General features: G+C 53.8%; 1 protein-coding gene across 1 annotated transcript; it reads right to left on the bottom strand.

Moving 5' to 3' along the window:
* Positions 1-153: 153 nt before the first annotated feature.
* Positions 154-23,394, bottom strand: VSX2 (visual system homeobox 2). Its single transcript, XM_024348803.3, has 5 exons — positions 22,983-23,394; positions 21,648-21,732; positions 17,587-17,710; positions 3,109-3,289; positions 154-2,296 (listed from the first exon to the last, which is right to left on the bottom strand). The coding sequence occupies exons 1-5, from the start codon at positions 23,350-23,352 to the stop codon at positions 1,971-1,973; spliced, it is 1,086 nt and encodes a 361-aa protein (XP_024204571.1). The 5' UTR covers positions 23,353-23,394; the 3' UTR covers positions 154-1,970.
* Positions 23,395-24,325: the final 931 nt, after the last annotated feature.

Below are 24,325 nucleotides of genomic sequence, written 5' to 3'. Positions count from 1 at the left end.
CCTCAAGTGATCTGCCCACCTCGGCCCCCCAAAGTGCTGAGATTACAGGCATGAGCCATTTCACCCAGCCGTAGATTTACTTTTTATGCCACCCATACACAGGGAACACAAACCATTCCCCACCCACAGTGGACTCCTGGATTTCTCCCCTACTATTTTTAAGTCAATTTTATTCTTACTTGTATCTTTACAGAAAATGGCACAGAAATCACAGGTTTCGAATACCTAGAAGTTATTACAGTTCCATATTTCAAACACCTCAATATCAAGTTTCTTTCTTCTCACTCTATGTACATTATTTACACACCAGGAGCTATAGTCTAACACTTCAAACCAACAGGGACAAAGACAAGAAGAACCGGACTAGGGGGAGGGAAGTTCCATAAATGGAATGAAGAAGAAATCAACTTTTGATATGGAATTAAAGTTGCAACGCATTGTCTCAGGCCATTTTCTAACGAGGTATTCCCTGCAAAGGTGGGTGGGGTGGTGGATAGGTGGATGGGGTCGGGAGCCTGGCCTGGGAATCTGGATCGGGCAGGTCAACAGGGCTATGTGCTCCCATTGTTCATGCGAATGGAAAAGGCCAGGCCGGAGAGGTCACCATACACAGGTCCACCCATCAGCCGGCAGAAAGAAGCCCCGGCTCCTTATTCCATCATGGTTACCGTGTTTTAGTCTAGTGAACGTGCTTCCTGGCATGCACTGGCATGAAGGCGTGTGTGCCTGTAGCTTAGCTTGGGCTTACTCCTGGCCTTCTGCCTTGCTTTCCTTCCAGCCTTTTTCCCATCCTTCTGAACAGGTCAAAGGCTTGCTCTGAGAGGTGCTCAGCCCTAGCCCCTTAGCCCCCTGTCTGTCTGGAGTGAAGGTTTCTCCAGCAGGCCCTTAATGCGTATGCATAGCCCCAGGCCTACTCCAGGCTTGGCTTCTCAGTTGAGGCCAGGCCTGTGGCTTCCTAGATGTCATTTACCAGCCAGATTGGGTTGTTCAAGGCAGGGCACATGTGAACTCATAGTTTGCAAGGAGCTGTGGGGGCAGGTGCCTTCACGGCAAGTCAAGGTCACAAGCAGCATATCACGAGAGTCGAGATTCTTCAGGACACAGGCTCAGGGGCCCGAGGACCCAGGGTAGAAGGTTTGGACTTCTGAACAGTGCCGTGAACCACAGCATTTGTGAGGCATAGGACATGGACTCATGGCACGCAGCGTACATCACCACATGCCACATAGGTGCCTGTGCTGGGAGGAGCCAGTGGGACAGGCTGGGTGTGGAGAGGGTGGGTTCCTGAGGGTGACCATGGCGGGGCATGAGACCAAGGGTGGCTGAGGGGCCCAGGCTGAGACTTCCCAACTGTAGCCTGCCATCTGGACTCCACTGATGGGTGGGGCAGAGGCTGGGCCTGCCTGGGCCTGCACAGTGTCTTCACACTGTGGAAGCCCAGGCCCAGCCAGGTCTGCAGGAAGGAACAGGCTGAGTTGGGAGAAGACTTTTACTGAGGAGTGAGGTGCTGAGGACGCTGGAGTTGCAGTTCCAGTCCTCCGTCTGTGTCACAGCCGTGGCAGGCAATTCACAATGCATTTGCAGCAATGGGCTTTAGGCATGGGCAGAGCAGAATGTAGAGCTGGGAAGGAGGGCTCTTTAAAGCAAGAGAAGAGAGAGCAAGGGGTGGCCAAAACCAGTGAGCATTGCAAAGGGATTGAGAGAAGGGGCTTGAGGGGACGTTGTGGGCAGCAAGAAGGCTTCTGAGGCTGGGATGCTGGAGAGGTCAAGACTAGATGAGGGATGTCTCAGCATGGTCCACAGTCAGAACCCAGCGGTGCCTGCAGCCACCAGGGGTGATGGAGGACCTGTGGGGAACAGGGAGGATGGCAGAGGCCAGGTCTGGGCCTTGCCTCAGAGAGCATCTCCCAGCACCACAGGGCCCGAGGAGAGCAGAGTCTTGGGGCTCCAGCATCTGAGCGTGCCTTGACCTAAGCCATGTCCTCCAGCTGCGGTGGACTGAGCCTCTCCACCGGCCTGTCTTCATCCATGGCCTCCTCCTCCTCTGGCTTCTCGGTACTCCGGGCCAGGCTGTCCGGCCCAGACACAGTCCCCAGCACTTTGGTGCTGTGCTCCTGAGCTTTGGCCCGGAGCACCGCAATGCTGTTCTCCCTCAGTTCCTCCTGGGAGATGGCCGCCTGAGCGTCGGGGCCCCGCTCATCCTGCTCCATCTTGTCGAGCTTGGGCAGGGCCTGGCGTTCCCCCTCGGGCTTCCTCCCCGACTCGGCTGCTGCCTCCAGCGACTTTTTGTGCATCCCTAGAAAGAATTGTTGGTATTCGGGTTTAGAAAAGCGCCTGGGAAAGCCATCTTGAACTGAAAACGGCAAAGATAGAGAGAGGCCAGAATTAAGGACGAGCAGAAAGCCTTACTTCCCACACCGCAGTCACACAAGTCCCAGGGCTGGACCAGGGTCAGGGAATGGGGAAATGGGTCACCAGCCCTGTGGAGGACCTCCCCCTGCCAAAGCCCTGGGCACCTGGGCCTCGGGTGGCCTGTTCTGTCCCTTCCAGGCCACAGCACATGCTCCCCTGTCCCTCCCCCGTGGGATTCCGGATCTTAGAACCCCAAGAGAAGCTGGTGCTGTTCTCAGATATAGGCCCAGAGGGCAGGTGGGGAAGTTGGCAGGTGGGGAAGATAGCAAGTAGAGAGATTTGGGGGACAGAAGTCCTTTGGGCAAAGCAGAATGGCAGCCAGCGGGACCTAGAGGTTCTCTCAACCCCCAGGGAAGGCTGTTTTGTTCAATATAAGCCCACCTCTGGCCAAGGGGAGAGGAGGGTACAGACCCCAGGCCAACAGCCACACCGTTCTCACAGGACAAAATAATCCACAGTTAGGGACTCATTCATGATGAGAGTTCTTGGCACCCAGTGCAAGTGACAGACACCAGGCCCCAGGCCCACCCTGCTCTGAGTCCCCCAAGATAGACCAAGAGGTTTGCTTTGAAGAACTTCTCTCCTGCTAGGCTGCTGTGGCCCAAGTGCCCCTGCCTCAAGGCTCTGTCCCCTCCTCCAAGGAGCCCGCTCTCCTCACCGCAGGGGCAGGACCCCAAGGAGGGTGCGGGCTCTTACCCAGTAGCCACGGGGCACAGGAGTCCATGATGCCATCCTTGGCCGACTTGAGGATGGACTCGGGCAGGGGGATGGAGTGCCGCACCATGGCCCCGTAGAGCCCGTACTCCGCCATGACACTGCTCCGGCCCCAGCACTTCTCCCGCTTCCTCCACTTGGCTCGACGGTTCTGGAACCAGACCTGCAGGTGCACAGAACAGGTCAGAGGCTTGCTCTGAGAGGTGTTGGGCCCAAGGCCCTTACCCCTTGTAGGCCTGGAGTGAAGGTTTCTCCAGCAGGGCGTCCTTAACCTATGCTCGCCTACTCCATGGTGCCCTCTGTGTTCCTCCAGGCTCAGGGAGTATTCAGAAGGAGGACATCAGTCTTATGAGAATACCATGGGTAGTTCTAGGGAGATGGGGTATGGATGCTTCCTGGACAGGGTCTTGCAGGTGCGCAGGACCCAGTGTCATCGACTGTTTGCAGCTGAGAAGCCTGCCCTGCCACTGATGGCTCTCTTGCATGTGTTCACACCTCCAGCATATAAATCTTTTTTTCTGATTTGCAGAGGGACAAATTCCTTTCCCAGCACTGGACTAGCAGTGTCTCTGGCTCAGGGCTTCCTCTCTGCCAGAAGCCCAGAGCCAGAACCATCCAGGAGGGCTGCAGGTGAGTGAGGGATCAGGGACAAAGGGCAGGGGACAGTCTTAGGGGCACTTCACCCAGGTATCAGGAAGGCTGGGAACTCAGGGAGGGAGACTCCCCTCGGAGGCCTGGGTCAGCCTCCCTCCTCCGCCCTGTCCCAGCTAAGCTCTGCCAAGCCACATGTGCCCTCCAGGTACCTGCTCCCCATAGCTCCGAGCCTAACTCTGAATAGTATTTGGGGGAGCTGTACCAGGGATGAAGATAACATTCTCCAGGGTTGAGGAGCAAATGGGAGGAGGGACCTGGGAGGGAGTGGGGGCGGAGGAAGCACTAGCGAATGTGTCTCTGGCCCCGAAGCTGATTGGTGCAGGGTCTGAATGACAGTGGGGTACCCTGGGGTGTCTGCAGCACTCTAGCCCATTCTAGGATCCCAGAATCCCTGCCAGGTTTGAGGAGGGAACATTTCTTGGTCCCCCAGAGCAGCTTTCCGGAGATTTCCCGCAGCTGACAGAGCCGGGAGCCCCTCGCATTGTCCGCCAAGGAGGTCCAGGCCCGCGGGGTAATGGTGCGCCCCAAGCCTGGCGGGTCCCTTCTCGCCCCTCACAGTCCTTAAAGGCTCAGACCCCGGGGGCAGTGAGTCGCCCCAGGGAAGTCGAGGGAGTCGGGAGGGGAAGACTGAGGCGGGCTTGGGAAATCTCTTCATTTCCTCCCGATTTCCTTGCCTGGGTCTGGGCCGGCGCCGCCCTTCCCTCCGGGCCCCCTCCCCCGCGGCCGAGGTATCAGCTTTTAATGAAAAATTGCTCCAGCTCTATTCAGGAGGCGGCAAAAGAAGAGTCATCCCCAGGGGCAGCCCTGGGCTGATTGAAAAATAAGTTAATTTCAGTTTGAATCGATGGGCCTCAGGCACTGAAATATCACGGGAAATTAAAGCGGCCGCTCTCCCGGGAGCCGCGGCATTGACCCGCACTAATTAATGCTGGGGAGGCAGCGCTCGCCTCGTGGCGAGCGCCCCCGCTTCCCCGGGGACCCCCAACTCTTCTCATTTAACTAATTAGACGGGGAAAATTGGGTGTTAATTTGTTTAGGATTTTCCCCCTTCCCCCCGGCAGCCCCTCGCGGCCCCCGCCCCGCGCGGCGCGGAAATGCATGCGGGCTCGGCGGCAGATGGCTGCCCGGGTCACGCTGCAATCTCCTCCGACTTGATTGCTTGATTAGGTCGTTAGCACATTAAAAAAAAAATTGCTTGCCGTCTGGCGCTGGCGTGATGAGTGGGACGCTCGGCAGCGCCTGGGTAATTTATCTTTTTATACGGCGAAGAATTTGATTTCAATCTGCAGATATATGGGGCGCCTTTGACACCTGTTTAACATCGCGCCGCTGACAGCTTAACCCTTCGCTTCCTGGTGAGCCGGAGCTGGGGCCGGCGGGGCTCGGGGTTCCGCGCGCTCCTGCGGTTCCCGCCGTCGCCGCCAGGTGGCGAAGTGAGCGCCCGGCGGCCCGGAGTCTGCGGCGGAGCGCGGCCGGCCATCCCCGGCAGGGGGCGCTCCGGCCCGCCAGCCTCGCATCCCACGGAGGTCACAGAACACTGCACGCGCACCTTTAAGTTGACCCAAACGCGTGTCCTCTGGCCTTTATTCATTTGTAAATAACTTGGAGCCTCTAAACATGGGAGCTACACGGCCTTAGATGCCCCCGGCCTCTCCCGCCCCTGGTGGCTCCATCCCCGTTTGGGCAGCACTTTGCTGCCTCCGGGTTTGGCACCTGCAGTTCCCGCGCAAAACTGGGGGGCTGGGAAGCACAGGTGCAAGGCCTCTGCCTGGTCCGGACCTGACCGCCTTGGGAGACCCCCGCCAAGGAAAGGGTTTGTGTAATCCGAAGGCCGCTAGATGACTGTCCTCCCTGCCCTGAAGGGAGAGGCAGCAATGCCAGCCGTGCTAACTCGGGCCTGCGTCCCGGCCTGGCTCCATGCCGTATGTAGATCTCCCCAGCGCCGCGGGCCTGTGCTGCAGGATGTGTGCCCGACTAGCTGTCTTACCCGGGGCCTGCGGTTTGTCTGGGGCCTCAATCCTGCCCCATCATCCTCCCCTTAGCGTATCTGCTTGCTGCAAGCTGCTTTCTCCCATAGAGGAAAAATCCAAAAGGACTAATCTACATAAAAGTATGACTCCCGGCCTGGCGCAGTGGCTCACGCCTGTAATCCCAGCAGTTTGGGAGGCCTAGGCGGGTGGATCACCTGAGGTCAGGAGTCTGAGACCAGCCTGGCCAACATGGGGAAACCCCATCTCTACTAAAGATACAAAAATTAGCCGGGCATGGTGGCGCACACCTGTAATCCCAGCTACTCAGGAGGCTAAAGCAGGAGAATCGCTTGAACCTGGGAGGTGGAGGTTGCAGTGAGCCGAGATTGTGCCACTGCACTCCAGCCTGTGCAACAGAGCAAGACTCTGTCTCAAAAAAAAAAAAAAAAAAAGTATGACTCCCGGTTTTATCCACCTCTCAGAGAAGACAGCAAAGAATGAATCCCCTGGTGATGGAATTCCAGACACCAAGTGTGACCACAGAGGGCTGGAGAGGTTTGGTTCATGAATATAAGAAGCCACCTACTTCCTGGTCGGGAGACAGTCTGTCCTGCTTGAATACAGTGCATTATATTAGGTTGGTGCAAAAACTTATTGCAGTTTTTGCCATTCAAAGTAATTACTTTCTTTCTTTCTTTTGAGACAGAATCTTGCTCTGTCACCCAGGCTGGAGTGCAGTGGTGTGACATCGGCTCACTGCAACCTCCACCTTCCACGTTCAAGCAATTCTCCTGTCTCAGCCTCCAGAGTAGCTGGGACTACAGGTGCCCGCCACCACACCGAGCTAATTTTTGTATTTTTAGTAGGGACGGGATTTCACCTTGTTGGTCAGGCTGGTCTCGAACTCCTGACCTCAGGTGATCCACCCGCCTTGGCCTCCCAAAGTGCTGGGATTACAGGTGTGAGCCACCGTGCCTGGCCAAAAGTAATTACTTTCAATGGCAAAAGCCGCAATGACTTTTGCACCAACCTAATAAAACAAGGCCACAACCCCTCAACTAGCTCTGTGCAACCAGACTGGAGAATGTTTTGGATTTAAGAAAAAAGATGTGATGCATAAACCACAGTAACATAATGTCCTGCAGCAGCAGCACCTCATGATCAAACCCATCAGCTTCGATTTCTCAGCAAAGCATTTATGTACATGTTCACACTAAAAACGATAAATAAATTCTGTAAGGTCTGGTCCGGTTTTTGCCATCACTGAGTTTTGATGCCAAATTTATAAAAGAGGGTTCTGTTTTCAGTGCAGTTTTTACTTAGGGTTTCTGGAGAAGGCATTGTGGAATATACAAAGACAGAGATGCCCCCACCCACCCAGTGTGGATACCTGGCAAGGTGCACTGCCCTGGCTTCCCCAGGAGTTCCACGAATACCCATGCTTGAGATGGCGCAGTTTCTCAGATGGAAACAGCATTTTTAGGGTACTAAAGAAGGGGGTGCAGACTCGGGATTCTGATCATCTCTGGGGCCTATAAACAGAACTATTTTCCTGGGCCTCCTAATTTGGGCAAATGAATATCTGGCTGATCTGTAGATCAGACTTTGCCCACAGACTCTCTCCCAGGGGAGCCAGTGCCAGCTGGTCGCTCAAACCAGAAGTCATCCAGACCCTCAGTTATGGGCTCCTGGAATGCCTGGCTGTCTGTGAAGACTAGATGCTGCTCCAATTTATAGAGGAAACCTGGACGGCCAAAACAATTTCTTTCTAAGACAGTTGGCAAGGATGCTATGGCAATGGTGCCTTGGAGGGAAGTGGACAAGGAATTAGAATTAACCCTAACTGCTCTGTAAATGTCCCTTTCTATTCCCTTCCTGGAAGCCACCAGCCTGTATATAGAACTGAAATATTTACCAGAAGCATTGAGGCCAGCCAGTCCTGACCTGGAATTCCCAGCTCTGAAAAATTGCTGTGTGACTTTGGGCAAGTTACTTGACTTCCCTCAGTCTCAGTCTCTCCAAATGAAAGATAAGAATATCCACTTTTCAGGCCAGGCATGGTGGTTCATGCCTGTAATCCCAGCACTTTGGGAGGCCTAGGTGGGTGGATCACAAGGTCAGGAGATCGAGACCATCCTGGCTAACACGGTGAAACCCCGACTCTACTAAAAATACAAAAAAATTAGCCGGGTGTGGTGGGGGGCGCCTGTAGTCCCAGCTACTCAGGAGGCTGAGGCAGGAGAATGGCGTGAACCCAGGAGGTGGAGCTTGCAGTGAGCCGAGATCATGCCACTGCACTCGAGCCTGGGCGACAGAGCAAGACTGCGTCTCAAAAAAAAAAAAAAAAAAAAAAAAAAAAATCCACTTTTCGGGGTTTTTGGAGGATTACATGAAATAAGCGAGTGCCTAAAATCAGTGTTTGTCATACAGAAGGTGTCCGATAAGTGTTAGTTTTCGGTAGAGACACTGAAAATAAATGGGAGCCTGCCCGGAAGGCAAGTTAATCAATGGCATTGCCTGGCCCTCTGGCCTCCTTCACATGCCCTTCAAGGCTGGACTTACAAATAATAATAACAACAGTCCAGGAGGAGGGGAAGAAAGATCCAGCCTTTGGCTGTATATTCAATACAGATAGCCTCTACTTCCCCCTTAGGCATTTGGAGAGCTAAACAGGTGTTCCTGAAACTCTCCCCACATTTCTTTTCTTTTTCTTTCTTTTTTTTTAAATTTGAGACAGAGTCTCGCTCTGTCGCCCAGGCTGGAGTACACTGGCGTGATCTCGGCTCACTGCGACCTCCACCTCCTGGGTTCAAGTGATTCTCCTGCCTCAGCCTCCCAAGTAGCTGGGATTACAGGCACCTGGCAGCACGCCCAGCTAATTTTTTGTATTTTTAGTAGAGTCAGGGTTTCACCATGTTGGCCAGGCTGGTCTCGAACTCCTGACCTCAGGTGATCTGCCCGCCTTGGCCTCCCAAATTGCTGGAATTACTGGCGTGAGCCCCCACGCCCGGCCTCTCCCCACATTTCTAATACATCCCAAGCCCTTAAGGCTCCAGTACAGGGGAACACCCACACAGTGCCCATACTCCCTGTGAGTGGACTGTGGTGCAGCAGCTAGAAGCCCTAGACTGGGGATTTCTGCTCTGCCTCTAGGTGCCTTTGTGGCTATGAGTGCATTTCTTTTTCTTTTCTTTACTTTCTTTTTTTGACGGATTTTCGCTCTTGTTGCCCAGGCTGGAGTGCAATGGCGCGATCTCAGCTCACCGCAACCTCTACCTCCCAGATTCGAGCGATTCTCCTGCCTCAGCCTCCTGAGTAGCTGGGACTACAGGCTTGTGCCACCACGCCTGGCTAATTTTGTATTTTTAGTAGAGACAGGGTTTCACCATGTTGGCCAGGCTGGTTTTGAGCTCCCAACCTCAGGTGATCAGCCAGCCTCGGCCTCCGAAAGTGCTGGGATTACAGGCGTGAGCCACCACACCCGGCCGAGTGCATTTCTTAACCTTTCTGAGCTTCCCATTCCTTACCTGCCCTGTGACACCACCTCTCTGCAGGTTTCTGGTGGAAATTAAAGAGCGTATGGGAAATGCCTGCCACATAGTGATAACTGAAACACACTGGCCTGATGCTTGATGAACTCTGTGGACAGATGTGCAACAAGCTTTGCTTTCTAGCAAATGTTCTAGGATACCTTTCACGTAAAACCCTATCATTTTATCTCCCACCTTTGATATGTCTTCTCAGCATTTAGGCTCCTTTTTCTAGGTGGACTGTTGGTTCTGACAAACCCACAATATTCCTTTGATCCCTCTCTCACTCACTTTCCTGACAGCTCACTTTCTAGAAGAGACTGCTCCCCTCACATGGGAGTCTGGGCCCAAGTTCTTCAGGAGACCCTGCGTCAAGGTGCCAGCGAGGACCAGAGCCCTGCCTTATACTTCAGTCAGGGTGTCAGGTGCCTGAAAAGGGGCCCAAAGTGACACCCAGGGCCACCAGATTTGGAGTCCCAGGACAAAGTGAGTTGGGAGGGCCTTCCAGTTTGGGAATGATCCTGGGTTTCTCTTTTCCTTTTTTTTTGAGATGGAGTCTCACTCTGCCACCCAGTCTGGGGTGCAGTGGCGCGATCCTGGCTCACTGCAACCTCTGCCTCCCAGGTTCCAGCAATTCTCCTGCCTCAGCCTCCTGAGTAGCTGGGATTACAGGCACCCGCCACCATGCCCGGCTTATTTTTGTATTTTTAGTAGAGACAGGGTGTCACCATGTTGGCCAGGCTGGTCTCGAACTCCTGACCTCAAGGTGATCCGCCCTCCTAGGCCTCCCAAAGTGCTGGGATTACAGGTGTGAGCCACCACCCCTGGACAAGCCTGGGTTTCTTGATACATTTCTCCTCAGAGGTATCAGCAGTGATACCCCAGCAGCAATCAGAAAGCCCAGGTTGGCCAAGCGCAGTGGCTTATGCCTGTAATCCTAGCACTTTTGGAGGCCGAGTTGGGTGGATCACAAGGCCAAGATATCGAGACCACCCTGGCCAACATGGTGGAACCCCGTCTCTACTAAAAATACAAAAATTAGCTGAGCGTCGTGGTGCAAGCCTGTAGTCCCAGCTACTCAGGAGGATGAGGCAGGAGAATCGCTTGAACTCAGGAGGCAGAGGTTGCAGTGAGCTGAGATCGTGCCCCTGCACTCCAGCCTGGGCAACAGAGGGAGACTGCATCTCAAAAAAAAAAAAAAGGAAGAAAGAAAAAAAAAAAAAGAAAGCCCAGGTTGTGTGGAAAGACTGTGGCTGTCCACAGTTGTCTGGCGGGTGCCTCCACAGCAGGCACAGAATGTGCCTGTGCCTCGAAGGAAAGACTGGGCCCAGGGAAGGACTTCTTGCCAAGTGGATGCAAAGGCACAGCTAGCAGGCCAGGAAACCCTGTCAGCTCTTTCTCGACGTGGGCAATCAGCAGGAACAGCCGAGGCCATGCCTCACACCTCCTCTTGTCTCTGCATCATCACATAGCTGCTGTCCTGCAAGCTCCCGCCCTGGCATCGCCACCAGACAACATGCCCAGGGTTCCATCCCTCAATCGTCTCCCAGGAGACCCTCTGCAGTCCTTCCAGGATCGCCCTCCTAAATACCTCCTGAAGGAGACATTGTGCATGACAGATGCCCTTTGCACATTCTGGTCTCCTTGCTACCCCAGGCCCTGCCCTGCCATCTTGCCACATGCCATCAGGTGAGCGTCCATCACATTCCCCCAAGTCTCTTTCTTCCCCTCTGGCTGGAAGCTGATGAATTTGGGCTCATCGCTGGCGTGACTTAAGGGCTTCACACTCTGCACCCACTCAGCACTTTGCCCGCGGTTTATTTCAGCGCGCTCTGTGCGGCCCAGCCTAAGGCTCACACAAGTGGAGTCTTGCTGCAGCCTCTGTTACCCACTAGGGGGCAGCTCCGACCACATTTCCAGACAGCCTCTTGCCTGAGCACTGACATTCCATTTCCTTCCTCACCCCAAACCCCTGCCACCCCAAACGCCACTTTCTTCCACTCATATTAACCCATTCAGAACAGAAACACCCCTCTCCTGAGCCTCCAACCCAGTGTGTTTACATTCACTGCACACAGAATCACCTAGAGAGATTTAAAAGCATACAAATGCCAACGTGAAGAGGTTTGATTTTTTGTTGTTGTTTTTGTTGTTTTTTTGAGACGGAGTTTCGCTCTTGTTGCCCAGGCTGGAGTGCAATGCGCGATCCCGGCTCACTGCAACCTCCGCCTCCCGGGTTCAAGCTATTCTTCCGCCTCAGCCTCCTGAGTAGCTGGGATTACAGGCATCCGCCATCGTGCCCGGCTAATTTTTGTATTTTTAGTAGAGACGGGGTTTCACCATATTGGCCAGGCTGGTTTTGAACTCCTGAACTCAGGTGATCTGCCCACCTTGGCCTCCCAAAGTGCTAGGATTACAGGTGTGAGCCACCGTACCCGGCGTAATTTTGTATTTTTAGTAGAGACGAGGTTTCATCATGTTGGTCGGGCTGGTCTCGAACTCCTGACCTCAAGTGATCCACCCGCCTCGGCCTCCCAAAGTGCTGGGATTACGGACATGAGCCACTGTGACCTGCCGAAGATGTTCGATTTTAAACCAATTAAATCGGAATTGCTGGGTGTTGGCCGGGGGAGCGCATGGGCATTTTAAAAATCTGCCCTGGGGTTTGGCGTGGCGGCTCACGCCTGTAATCTCAGCATTTTGGGAGGCCGAGGCAGGCAGATCACGAGGTCAAGAGATCGAGACTATCCTGGCTAACACGGTGAAACCCTGCCTCTACTAAAAATACAAAAATTAGCCAGTCGTGGTGGTGCGCACCTGTAGTCCCAGCTACTCTGGAGGCTGAGGCAGGAGAATTGCTTGAACCCAGAAGGCGGAGGTTGCAATGAGCCGAGAAAAAAAAAAATCTGCCCTGGTGATTCTAATAACCATCCTGAGATGAGATCCATACAAACCCTTCCCTACTCAAGCACCCATCTTCTTAATTCTGGAATATGACCCACTAATACTTTATTCTCTACCCTTAGGCAGGGGCCACTTTAGAAGAGGCAAAGTCACACAGTGCTCGGCAGAGAATCTAGACCTCAGCCTTCAACATACACGAGACTTCTAAGAGGGGTGAAATGTAGTCTCTGTTTACTTCGAACATTCATAGCTCTGTAATGTTTGCATTTTATAACAAGCACATCTTAGAAAAAAAATAGAGTAAACACATGAATATATATGTAGCCTGCCCTCACAATTCTAGTAACAAGTGACCCCTCAGAGGAAATTAAGTCAGTCTGGAAACCCACCTTCTCTTCCCCAGGGCTGATAGCTGGCAGGGACTTCCAGAATGCCATATCCTAGCATTTAAAAAAAAAAATTTTTTTTTTTTGAAACAGGATTCTGCTGTGTCACCCAGGCTGAGGTGCAGTAGCACGATCACAGCTCACTGCAGCCTTGACCTCCTGGACTCAAGCAATCCTCCCACCTCAACCTCCCAAGTAGCTGGGACCAGCATGTGTCACCACACCTGTTAATTCTTGTATTTTTTGTGGAGATGAGGTTTTGCCATGTTGCCCAGGCTGGTCTCAAACTCCTGGCCTCAAGTGACCCTCCGACCTTAGGCTCCCAAAATGCTGGGATCACAGGCACCAGCCTTTTATTTATTTATTTATTTAAGACACAAAGAAGACGGTGTGCCTGAGTCTGATGTGGAGACGTAGAAGCTTTTCTTTCCCCAACACTGCACCATAATCCTCCACCTCCAGCCCAGAGTGATGTGAAGTGAGGACGTGTTTACTCTCCAAACACAAAGGCAGAGGAAATCGCCATGCCTTTCTGCTGGGACTGGTTTGTCATCACTGTTCTTTGCATTATTACAGTTTGTATAGAGAGGCATTCATGTCTATCTCATAGGATCTCATGTCACGGTAGCTGAGTACTGGGTTTGAATCCCAGTCTTACTTTACCTCTCAGCCCCTCAGTTTCTTCATCTAGAAAATGGGTGTAGGAATGACAGCTAACTAATTTGTCTGTTAAGGATTAAATGAAATGAAGCATGCCGGGCATGGTGGTTTACACCTGTAATCCCAGCACTTTGGGAGGCTGAGGTGGGTGCATCATTTGAGGTCAGGAGTTCGAGACCAGCCTGGCCAACATGGCAAAAACTCGTCTCTCTAAAAATACAAAAATTAGCCAGCCATGGTGGTGGGCACCTGTAGTCCCAGCTACTCAAGAGGCTGAGGCAGGAGAATTGCTTAAGCCTGGGAGGCAGAGGTTTCGGTGAGCCGAGATCACACCACTGCACTCCAGACTGGGTGACACAGTGAGACCCTGTCTCTAAAAAAAAAGAAGAAAAAGAGAAGAAACGAGGTATGGAAAGCACTTAATATCTGGGACAATGCTGAGTGCTTAATAAATGCCAGTAACAACACTATTTTTATTAAGTTAGCATTATGAAAAAATATTATTATCTTACAAATGAGTAATTTCAGACTCAGGGTTTGGCTTGCTGGCAGTGAAACAAAGACTGGAAGTAGGTGTGTCTGCCTTTCCGCGTCTACATCGCAGGTTCTCATCAGACATCAGACAGTAGACTTCAGACATGCAGGGGTTTCTTGGCTTGGCCCAGCAGGGGTGTATGCCCCAGCGGTCCATCTGGGCCTGTTAAACTTAACCTGCCCTGCACCCCCATTCTACCAATGGCAGCCCAGGGGCTTGTGGTGGGGGAATACTCAGGAGGCACCTCCCTGGAAGGGATCTCACCTCTTTCTTCTACAGATGGGGAAACTGAGGCTCACAGATGGGAAGTGGCCTAGCCTCTGCCACACCAGATGTCAGTTGGAGCTAAAATCTGGGTTCCTGATCTCCAGTTCAATAACCTTTCCATTCCACCTCGATAATTTCTCTCTGGTTTTTTTTTGTTCATTTGTTTTTGAGACAGAGTCTCACTCTGTCACCCAGGCTAGAGTGCAGTGGTGCGATTACAGCTCACTGTAGCCTCTACCTCTTGGGCTCAAGTGGTCCTCCCATCTCAGCTTCTTGAGTAGCTGGGACCACAGGCTTACATCACCATGCTCGGCTAATTTTTAAATTTTTTTTTGTAGAGATGGGGATTTCACTATGTTGTCCAGGCTGGGCTCAAACTCCTGGACTCAAGGAATTCTTCCACCTCAGCCTCCCAAAGGGCTGAGATTACCAGCATGAGCCCCTGCACCTGGCCAGGAATTTCTTTTCTTTTCTTCCAAGACAGGGTCTCGTTTTTTTTTTTTTTTTAGCCTGGTCTCAAACTGCTGGGCTCAAGCAATCCTCCCACCTCAGATTCCCAAAGTGCTAGGATTACAGGCCTGAGCCACCACGTGGCCGAGAATTTCTAACTCCAGACTTGGAGCCAGTAATAACTTCCCCTTTCCCGCTCATCTCACCTGCAGAGTCCTCTGACCCAAAGCTGGGCTGGGAGGGGGCTGGCTCAGGAGTGGCGGCCAACACGTGGAGGGGAAATGATGGGGAGGGAAGGCAAGGTAGAAAAGCAAGGGTTTTGGAGTCTAAAGGGACTCAACTCTGGCCTCTGTCTGTGCCTCAGGTTCCCCATCTGTCAAATGGGAATAATAGCCCCTAGCTCATGGGTGTTCTGAGGACTCTGCTGAATATACATGAACTAGCTCTGTGAGGAAATGAAAGACACAGGTGGGCTGCTGGTCGAGGGAGGGCGAGGACTTGCTTTTCACCCTCTTGAATTCATGTACAGAATTTGCCCATTCAAAAATAATTTTATTATATAAGTGAGTTTTGGGCTGTTTTTTTTTTTTTTAAACAGTGCCTGGTACTCAATAAACATTGATTAACTTTACTGTGATACAGGTCCCCCGCCTGACTTCAAATCACCTCTGCTCCCGCAGCTTCAAGTCAAAGCAAAGACTTCAAACAGAAGAGGTGGGCAGTGCCACTGTGGGCTTCCGATTCAGAGTTAGGTTTGAGTCTTGTGTCTCCCACTTACTAGCTGTGGGGCCTGGGCAAGTGGCTGTGCCTCAGCTGCCTCAGTTCTCAAAGGAAATTCGTGGTCTTCAGCCCCTGATTGTCACCAGGATTTAATAAGATCAGATCTGACACCAAGTGAGCTGGGGGCACGTGCCAGGCACTGCCCTGATTGCTGCACACATATGGCTCATTACCTCCACACAAGAGGCAGGTGCCACTGTCACCCCCATTGTACAGATGAAGACTGAGAGGCTCTGGCATGTGAAGCCCGGCCAGGAGCCCAGCCAGTCTGGCCCCAGAGTCAGTGACCCTAACCATGGTACCACCCTGCCTGTCCTGTGTACGTCGTGAGCTCAGGAGAACACCTGGCACATGGAAACTCCTCTGGAAACGATCGCTGTGACTGCTATTGATGCACACCAAGATCTTTCCCAGGCCACTTTACTGAACTGGGGCAAGAGGACTTGACAACTCACAGACAGCTTCTGGGGGTAGCATTCAGGCACGTGGTGCTCAAAGGCTCTGAGACTCTTCCCTCATTTCTCCGACGTCCACAAATTGCAGAGCCAATCCTCACAGTCCCAGGGCGATGAGCTCTCCTCATCCCACACCCCAAGCTCCTTCCTGCTGGTTCTGGTGCCCTCAGATACCACCGTATAGGCAACCCCCAAGCAACTTAACAAAACCCTGTTAAGTTAAATGTGCCTGTTGGGGCATTCGTAGCAATGCAGTTACAGCTGAGGGAAAGCCTGCCCCCAAATCCTGAGCTCAGCAGGTTTCAAACACCTCATCCACCCTCCCCTACCTAATCTACCAAGCAGATTTCAGGACAACCCACTGCAAGAGACAAGCTATTCCTTCATTCTGGTCAATACCGCAAATGTGGGCCCTGCCAACAGCGGGGATTTGTCATTGCTCCTCCCTGCCGCAGCCACCTGGAATGGCCAACTTTATGCTAATGAAGGCTAGGCAGGGGTTACTGCCGTGCAGTTTAAGGCTTGGCTTACACACACGCACACACGTGCACACACACAATTCAACATCAACGCCCAGCTTACCTCACTAGAACCCAATTGGGTGGAGGGTAATGGGTCCAGGCCCCCATGGATAATGCACCAAACATAATCTGCTTATGAATAATTGAGCTTATTGTTAGTGTCAATGTCTAAAACCATCGGCTGAAATTCCAAATAGATTTCCAGGGGAGAGGAAGGCCTCACAGCCTCATTTCACATTCTCTGGTCCTCCAGTGAGAGAGTACAGAGCAACCCACACACCTTACTTGGCTCCCCCGGCCTCCCAGGCACACATCACACCTGGAGATACAAGGAACCTAGACTGGGGAGGAGACGCAGAGCAGAGCAGTTCCAGGAAGTCAGGACCAGCCCCTGGCCCACACACCCCAGCCTCCGCAATGAACTAGCTCTGGACCGCTCAGGCGATGGGAGCAGCTTTCATTGAAGGTTGAGCACCAGCTAAGACAACCCCAAATCTTCTGGAAATGTTCCTCCCACCCCACTCCTTCTGCCTCATGGAGGCCCTGCCCAGACTCCATCCTCCCCCAGAGAAATGATTCCACAGCCCTACTCCTGCCCAAGTAGGGGACTCTGGACTTGCCAAGGTCCTGCTGCCGCTAAGTGGAGGCCCCATGCCTACCACATGCCCAGATCAGTGGCTGGTTATGCCACAAAACTGCCCAGGAGAGGAGGAGGGCTTAGTGAGCCACCTGCAGGGCCATGCCCCAGCTCACATCCTAGGCCAAACCTGGGAGAAGAAAAGGAGCAGCAGGTCAGGGCAGCAGTTGCTGGGCTGTGTGTGGGAGGAAGGAGCCTTAGGTGGATGGAGTGGTGGGAAGCAGGAAGAGAAGGGGTAACACTTTCATCATGGGGAGGGGAGGAGAGGGGAGGGAAACAGACTGGGGTCAGGACTAGAAGCCACCTTCCTCTTCACAGCTACCCAGAGGCCTGGGGCACCCTCTGGCCTTGGAACAGACATTTAGCTTTACCAAAGGGACCTCCGCCTCAACAGAGACCCTGCCCAGGACCGGGGGCCCCTCCAGTACTCCACCTCTCATCCCCAGACCCCCGCAGGGTCTGTCTGACATACTCCCCGGGAAGCCTATAGTCTGGAACAACAGCCAGGCCACAACTGGGTGCCTCTCATCCCCCGACAGCACCCACCTCATGTGGCAGGTGTTCAGCTTAAATAGGCTGAGAACATGATCACAGGCAAGCACATGCCCACAGTGGGGCTGGGAGGCGGGGTCATGGGCATCTGGAACCCTGGAGTGGTAGATGTCACCGAGAGAGGGGAGAGTGGAGGGGAGAGGGGCTCAGGGCTGTTACCTGTATCCTGTCTTCCGGCAGCTCCGTTTTCATGGCCAGCATCTCCCGGGCATAGACGTCTGGGTAGTGGGCTTCGTTGAATGCCTTCTCCAGCTCCTCTAGCTGGTAGGAGGTAAAGATTGTCCTGAGGGGAGCAAGACCGAACACTCAGGACCCCAGAAACTAAAAGAGCCTGTCTCAGACAGGACAGAACCGCCTTCCTCTGTGTCTCCTGGGCAGACCCCGAACCCAGGCTGGCTCAGCACAATAGGACACAAATTCTCTCTCTCTCGTCTCTCTCTCTCTCTCTCTCTCACACACACACACACACACACACACACTTTCTCTCTCTCTCTTTCTCTCTCTCTCTCTCTCACACACACACACTTTCTCTCTCTCTCTCTCTCTCACACACACACACTTTCTCTCTCTCTCTCTCTCTCACACACACACACACACACACACACTTTCTCTCTCTCTCTCTCTGTCTCATAGTTTAACCCTCTGGACTCTTCTTCCTCAAGGCTGAGGGCTCACGCTACCCTTCCTGTGTTTGGGGGGTGGCCATTATTTCAGCCCTCAGTGACATTTCACACTGGGAATCTTTCTGGAGGTGTTCTGGGGGAAAGGCTGTCCCAGAAGAAGGACATTCTAGAAAAGCAGAAAGCCCCTCTTCCTCCCAAGCACAGAGAAGAGGGGCTTACCAGATTACTAAATAGCCCAGCTCCACCCAGACCAGCTTCCTGGGCCCCTCTCACAGTCACTAGAGCTGAATTTTTGAATGCCTTTCAAAGTTAGAAGATTCACCAGAAGGTCAAATGCAGCCTCAACCTCAGTGTTTATACAGCAGAGAACTGAATCTCCCACTCCCTCAACTCCCCCCAGCGCCCCTTCCTCCTCCCCTGCCCTTCCTCAACATCACCCAGACCTGCCAGCCTCCCAGCACTGCCCCAAGCCTTTTCCAGTCCTCTTCTGTGCTGAGAAGGGAAGGGCCACCTTCCAACCATCCCATACTTGCAAGCTCAGCCACTCACCTGCAGGGGGTTCCATTCGGGCCACCCTGAGAGCCCACAGGCACAGTTCCCCACCCCCAACAGAGCAGTTCATATGGATCTATTTTGTGTTATAAACTGCTTTAAGAATCTGGTAAAAACTACATTCTCTCACCTTAGGAAAATGGGCAAATAAATATGCCCCAATTTGTAAAATTTTGCCTCCAACATTAGGGGATTCATAGGTACTCTTTCTTGAATAAACCACTAAACACCTACTTCCAGACACAAACTCTTCTCTTTTCAAACCTTAATTTCACCAGGTTTTGGGTGATCTTTATCCTGAAACCTCATTAACAAGCCAACAGGCAATATAGTCCAGCGTCCACGAACTGAACTGGTAGAAATGGTCCAGCCCTTGCCTGGTCCCCTGGGATCAGACTCTGGCGCCAGCACAGGGGTGTAGAATCCCTTATTGCTGGGCCCTCACCCTCGTCTAACACAACCCAAAAGTACAGATTTGAACCTCACACGCTCCTGGTGCTGGTGTCCACTTTAATATCTCGGGGGATAATTCAGGGAAGAAAGATTGTGCTCTTTGCAGAAAATGACTGGTTTGATTCTAGATCGTTTCTCCTATTCTCTGGGGGTGGGGCGTGATGATGTGAAATGCTTATGCACACACAAAGTTAATTCTTGAGAATTTTGAAGATCTGCTGCTTTTTCGCTTCTGCCATCTGCTGAAGGGCCCATGGACAGAGCATCAAAATAAACAATAAAGAAATTCAAGTCCTTTCCAAAACCAGGGAAACTGAGGCACAAAGGCAGTCAAAGAGGAGAGCCGATTATAGGTCATGTAGAACCATTCAAGTCTCAGTCCCTACTTCGGAGAGCCTCTCTTCAAAAAACAAAACAAAAACTCAAATCTCCCAAACTTTCCCTAATTCATGCCTCAGAGCTGACACACTTCCCCCATAATGTGACCCAGCCTGTGTTCCTGGTTTTTGCAGAACCCCAGACCCTTCAGGCTCCTGTTGTGTCCAGTCTGAAGAGGAGCTGAGCTTTCCCAGTAGAGAGAAAGAGCAAAATCAGAGAGACTCTCACCGTGGCTGCTTTGTCCCCACGCCACCCCCCAAACGCTTTTAAGTCTGGTTTGTTTCTGGGAGATAAAAATAAGCCCATCTCTCATCACCAGATTCCAGGGTCTCTTACCCCAAATCCCCAAATGACAGAAGCTCGAGTAAAATGTATTTTTTCCTAATTAAAACAAGCACTTGAAATCCGTAGCCATTCTCCTCTCTCCAATAACCTTCTCCCTTCATGCAACAGAAATAGAAACCCCAGGCAGTTAATACCCGAGTGTTGGTGAGTTGCTGTTCTGCCCCCATGAAAACCCACCAAAACCCCCAAAGGTGTTCCTGGCGAAGAGAGTGACAGATGAAAACAGACGGTCACCAAGTGCCATGCAGTGAGATGTCCTGATGCGGAAATGCCATTCCTGTACCCAGGGTTTGGGGTGCTTTTTCCAGGGCTCTCCATGCTGTGGGAACCCCTCCCACCCCTCCTGGCACCAGCACAAGGGCAGTTTTGCCGGTCTCTGACCTGCCCTCCCTGCAAGGTCCCTGTCCCTGCCTGGGGAAGATGACAAGATTACCCACCCTGGGACCCGCGTAAGATGGGTGCATAAAAAGTGTTTTAATGAATATTCGTTGAATGAATTGAATGTAAAAAAAAAAAAAAAAAAGACCAAAGATCAAGACCAAAAAATTTTTTCTTTTTCCTTTTAAAATAAAACAATACAAACTAAACAAATGCAAACAGCTGCCAGAAAAAGAATAGACCGAGGTCCGGAGAAACCAAGTCGAAGTTCACCTGCATTCAAGCCAAAACCTATTGGGGCCTAGGGGGTGAGGATAGGCCGTTTTAAAAGGTGGCGGTCAACAGTGGAGTTTCCCAGGGCCAAGGAAGAACGAAGCATAGAAAAGCGCAGAGAGGGTGCAAAGAGGCTGAGAACAAATTGGGGTGGGAGAAAACGATGTGGCGGCGGGGGTGCCCGAGAACGCCCTAGTGGAGAAATGTCTTGAAAGGGCGCAGAGTCTGTGGCGGCCCCACCTGATGGGGACGGAGTGGGGTGCGGGGAAATAGCTCCGAGGTGAGCGCCGGGGCAGCACCTGCGAGCAGCACCCGCAGAAAGGCAGGCAGATTTTTGGTTCTTTCTCCTTTATTTCCTTGAAAACCACCTTACAAATGTACCCAAGGAACTGGTAGCAGTGCGGCTGGTGCGGAAGGGAATGAGGGCGGGGGTGGGAGAAGGGTAGGTTACTTTTCAAGATATACCTGTCGGCATCTACTGAGTTTTAACTTTGTGCAAGTAATTTCCATTTAAAGACAAAAACAAAACAAAACAAAACAAAACCCTTTCTAGTCTGTACCCCGATGCAGCCCACCCTCCTCCAGCTACGGCTGGTGGGACCGTCCAGTCTACATCGCCTACCACTCCATTTTGCAGACGAGGAAACTGAGGCTCACAGAAGGGAAGCGACTCGGTCAGAATCACGAATGAGCAGAAGCCAAAAGAAAATGCTCTGTCAGTGCAGAGATCGCTCCAGCTTTGGAGAACGGTGGGAGCAGAAAGCTTAGGGAGTTGGCAGAGAGGACAGGGACCCCGGGAGAGAAATGGGGGCGGCGGTTGAGGCCGAGGGCAAAGAACCGGCTCTGGCAAGAGGTGGGAGCTAATCTGCCCGCCGCGGGATCTGTGTGGCTCTCAGAATGTACTGGTGCGGGGATCTGGGGACCGCCCCCACTCTGTGGCTCAGTTTGGCCTGTGTTGGAGCCTTTCCTTTCTCCTGAACAAGGAGGAGAAAGCCCGAACCGAGCCGCTTTCCCGGCGGCCACTCATCCCGCTCAACCGGTGCGGACGCCAAGGCCCCCGGGCAGATTCCGCCAAACAACCCGTGGTCTGCGCCCTGGCACGGCCTCGGACCTCAGATCCGTTGTTGGCGAAAATAGGGTCCGAGAGACCCGATCCCGGAACGGGGGACGGCAGGGGGGTGCGCGGGCAGGAGAGGTAACAGAAAGCGGGAGCCTCACCTGTGTCGCCGCTTCTTCCGTTTCTTGGTCTGGTTTAAAGCAGATTTGGACATTTTTCGATCGCTGGAGGAAACATCTTCAGAATCTGAAAAGCGGGCGTAGGGACATGCGGCAGAGTGGGGGACGCGCTCCGCTGTGCCCGAAACCCGCGAGGGCCCCACCCCGGGCTGCCTCCGCGAGCGGCGGGGACCTGCTCTGTCTCCCCAGGAAGCCTGCGGGCGCCCCGGTGGCCGTCCCATCCCTGAGCTCAGGCTGGCCTCTCCCGCGCCGGGGCCCGAATCCGGAGGTTTTGAACAGATTTCGTTGTAAGAGAGGCAAAGGCCCCGGCGCGCTTGGGACCGGGACGACGGAGAGCGAGGCAGCCTTAGGGGGCCGCAGAGATCCCCGGCAGCGCTCGCGACCCTGCTGCGCCCTGCCCTGCGCGGCCAGCCCCAGTGCCCCGGGCCAGAAAGTTGGCCTCGAGGAGCGAGGAACGGAGCGGAGGCGTGGGGAGCTGGGCTCCGGGAAGACTGGGGGCTGCCGAGCACCGTCCTTTTCGCAGGGCGGCACAATGCGTCCCTACTCGAGGCCCGAGAGCCTGAGACGCGCTGGTTTTCGTTGCCTTTCCACGTAAAACAAAGTAAAACGCAACGAAAAATCGGGGGAATTGCCAAGCTCAAACAGGAATCGGAGGTTCGAGCGGGCCGCGACACACCTCCTGGAAAGCAGCGCGGGGAGAAGGCGGAGAGGTCACCCAGGGTCCCCGAGCCCGCGCGTCGCCGGGCTCCAGTATATAGTGGCGCTTACGTGGGAGAGGATGGCGGCCGCTTTAGCTGCCGCGATGGCCGGGTTGTCTGAGCTCGTGGGGGTGAAAATTAAACCCCAGTTGACCAACGCGGGATTTGGGAATCAGACAACTTTGGACACCAGGGATGGGGCCGGAGCCGGAACAGCATCGGGCTCGAGGAGTGCGGATCCTACACCAGGCCGGGGCCGCAGTGGAGCAGCGGTGCTGGGGCCCTCCGACACGGCCGGCGACTCTGCACCACGGGCTCCGACACCCCAAACCCAGTTTTCAGTGGGGCTCCAACAGAGTGCCGTGGCCGAGCCCTGCCCGACGCGGGGACTGGGGAACTGCGCGGCCGCCCGAAACGCTTGGGGCCGAAACCCTGCGGACGCCGAAGCATCCTCCCGGGCCCCATCACCAGGCGCGTCGGCCCAAGGCCCAGGCGGCGACCCCCGGCCTGGCAGGAACTTTTCCGCCTGGAGGCCTGGTCCAGCAAGCGAGAGCCGACGGCGCGGGGCTCCCGGCTGTCGCCCCCCAGTCAGGCAGCAGCGCAACCTGTCCTCACCTACCCGAGCTGGCCGTCTGGCTGGTGTCCAGCGGCCCCGATGCTCTGCCCAATGGCTGCAAGTGGACGCTCTGCGGGTCGGACAGCACTTCCAGGAAGGTGGGCTGCGTGTAGAAGCCAGGGAGACCCCCTGGCCCCAGAAGCCCCATGCCGCCCACCCCCGCGGGGCTGAGCACTGAGCGCGCCGCCAGCAAGTGCCCGGGGGCCAGGCCGTCGAGCGCTGCCCGCGGGTGGGAGCTCGGGGGCTCCTTGTTCAAGCCCAGGATCTCCTGGATGCCGAACCCAGTGCACCTGGCCGGGGCGCCCCCCGAGGTACTCTTGGCCACTGTCTCGGATTTGGGCTTGCTCAGCGCTTCCCCTGCTTTCCCCGTCATCTCCCGGTTCTTTGGAGGGGCTGAGGCCGCAGGTCTTTAGCTCCCCCCACCCCCCCGCCGGGCTTCCGGCTTCGCGAAGTTGGTCCCAGGTGCCCCCTCCGGTGTCTAATGCTCTGGAGCCCAAGGAGATTCCCCTTTTATCCAACCAGGCGGCAGCCCAAGTGGGGTCAGAGCTGAGCAGCCAATCACTGGGGCCAGGAGCGATTAGGAATTCCAAAAAGCTGGCAGCTCCCGCCGCAGGCAATGTCGAATGGCCAGGGTGCTGGGGGTGGAGCACCGGGTGGGCTCTGCAGGATGCCCATGGGCAGGGACCCCAGGGGCCGAAGTGAGACAACCAGGTTCAGGTTCAGGGCTGTTCCGGGAGGCAGAGTGGCTTGGGGCTCTGGGCAGATTCTGGCAGGGACAGGTCCCTGAGGTCAGGTGGAAGGATGGGCTAAGGGCAGAGGTGAGAGACTGGGAGACCTCCTTCCCTCAACTCCTATGCAGGTTGGCAGCATCAGGGCGGCCTGAATATGGCACCTCTGTGTAAACGGTTGAACAAGGGAGAGGTAAGTGCTGGGGCAGTGTGTGTGGTGGTAAGCTGGGAAAAGATCAGGCCAAGGTGTGCAGAGGGTGATGTAGGGGTAGGGAAAGTTTGCTTCCCCAGCACAAGGTATAATGCCTAGTTCGGAAGAGCTACTCAACACATATTGGCCCAATGAATGAATGATAAATGGGTCAGAAATAGGGGTCCCTGGTGGGAAAGAGGAGCAGTGATGATTACTTTTGGAGAACAACCATGGACATCCAAACTTCTTCCTAGAGTAAGCATGAAGCATGCCCAACTTTCATGGGAGGACTTGATTCTTCCACCCAATTCATTCGACTAATATGTATTGAGCTACTAGCTCCGACCTAGTAGCCAGGGGTTCCGCAGTAAATCAGACAAGGCAAGGGCCCTGCTATACTTCAGAGTTCATTGAGCAAACAGAAT

The sequence above is a fragment of the Pan troglodytes genome, chromosome 15 (assembly GCF_028858775.2).
Source record: "Pan troglodytes isolate AG18354 chromosome 15, NHGRI_mPanTro3-v2.0_pri, whole genome shotgun sequence".
Classification (NCBI taxonomy): Eukaryota; Metazoa; Chordata; class Mammalia; order Primates; family Hominidae; genus Pan; species Pan troglodytes.
The sequence above is the reverse complement of the archived record's forward strand: the minus strand, read 5'-3'. Positions and strand labels throughout refer to the sequence as shown.

What these genes read in the sequence shown, in the direction of transcription:
- VSX2 (XM_024348803.3), bottom strand. Translation starts at nt 23,352, where the DNA reads ATGACGGGGAAAGCAGGGGAAGCGCTGAGCAAGCCCAAATCCGAGACA. An exon ending in CAGCCAGACGGCCAGCTCGG is followed by an intron (nt 21,733 to 22,982) that starts GTAGGTGAGGAC and finishes CCCGCTTTTCAG; the next exon opens with ATTCTGAAGATGTTTCCTCC. An exon ending in TGCCGGAAGACAGGATACAG is followed by an intron (nt 3,290 to 17,586) that starts GTAACAGCCCTG and finishes GTGCACCTGCAG; the next exon opens with GTCTGGTTCCAGAACCGTCG.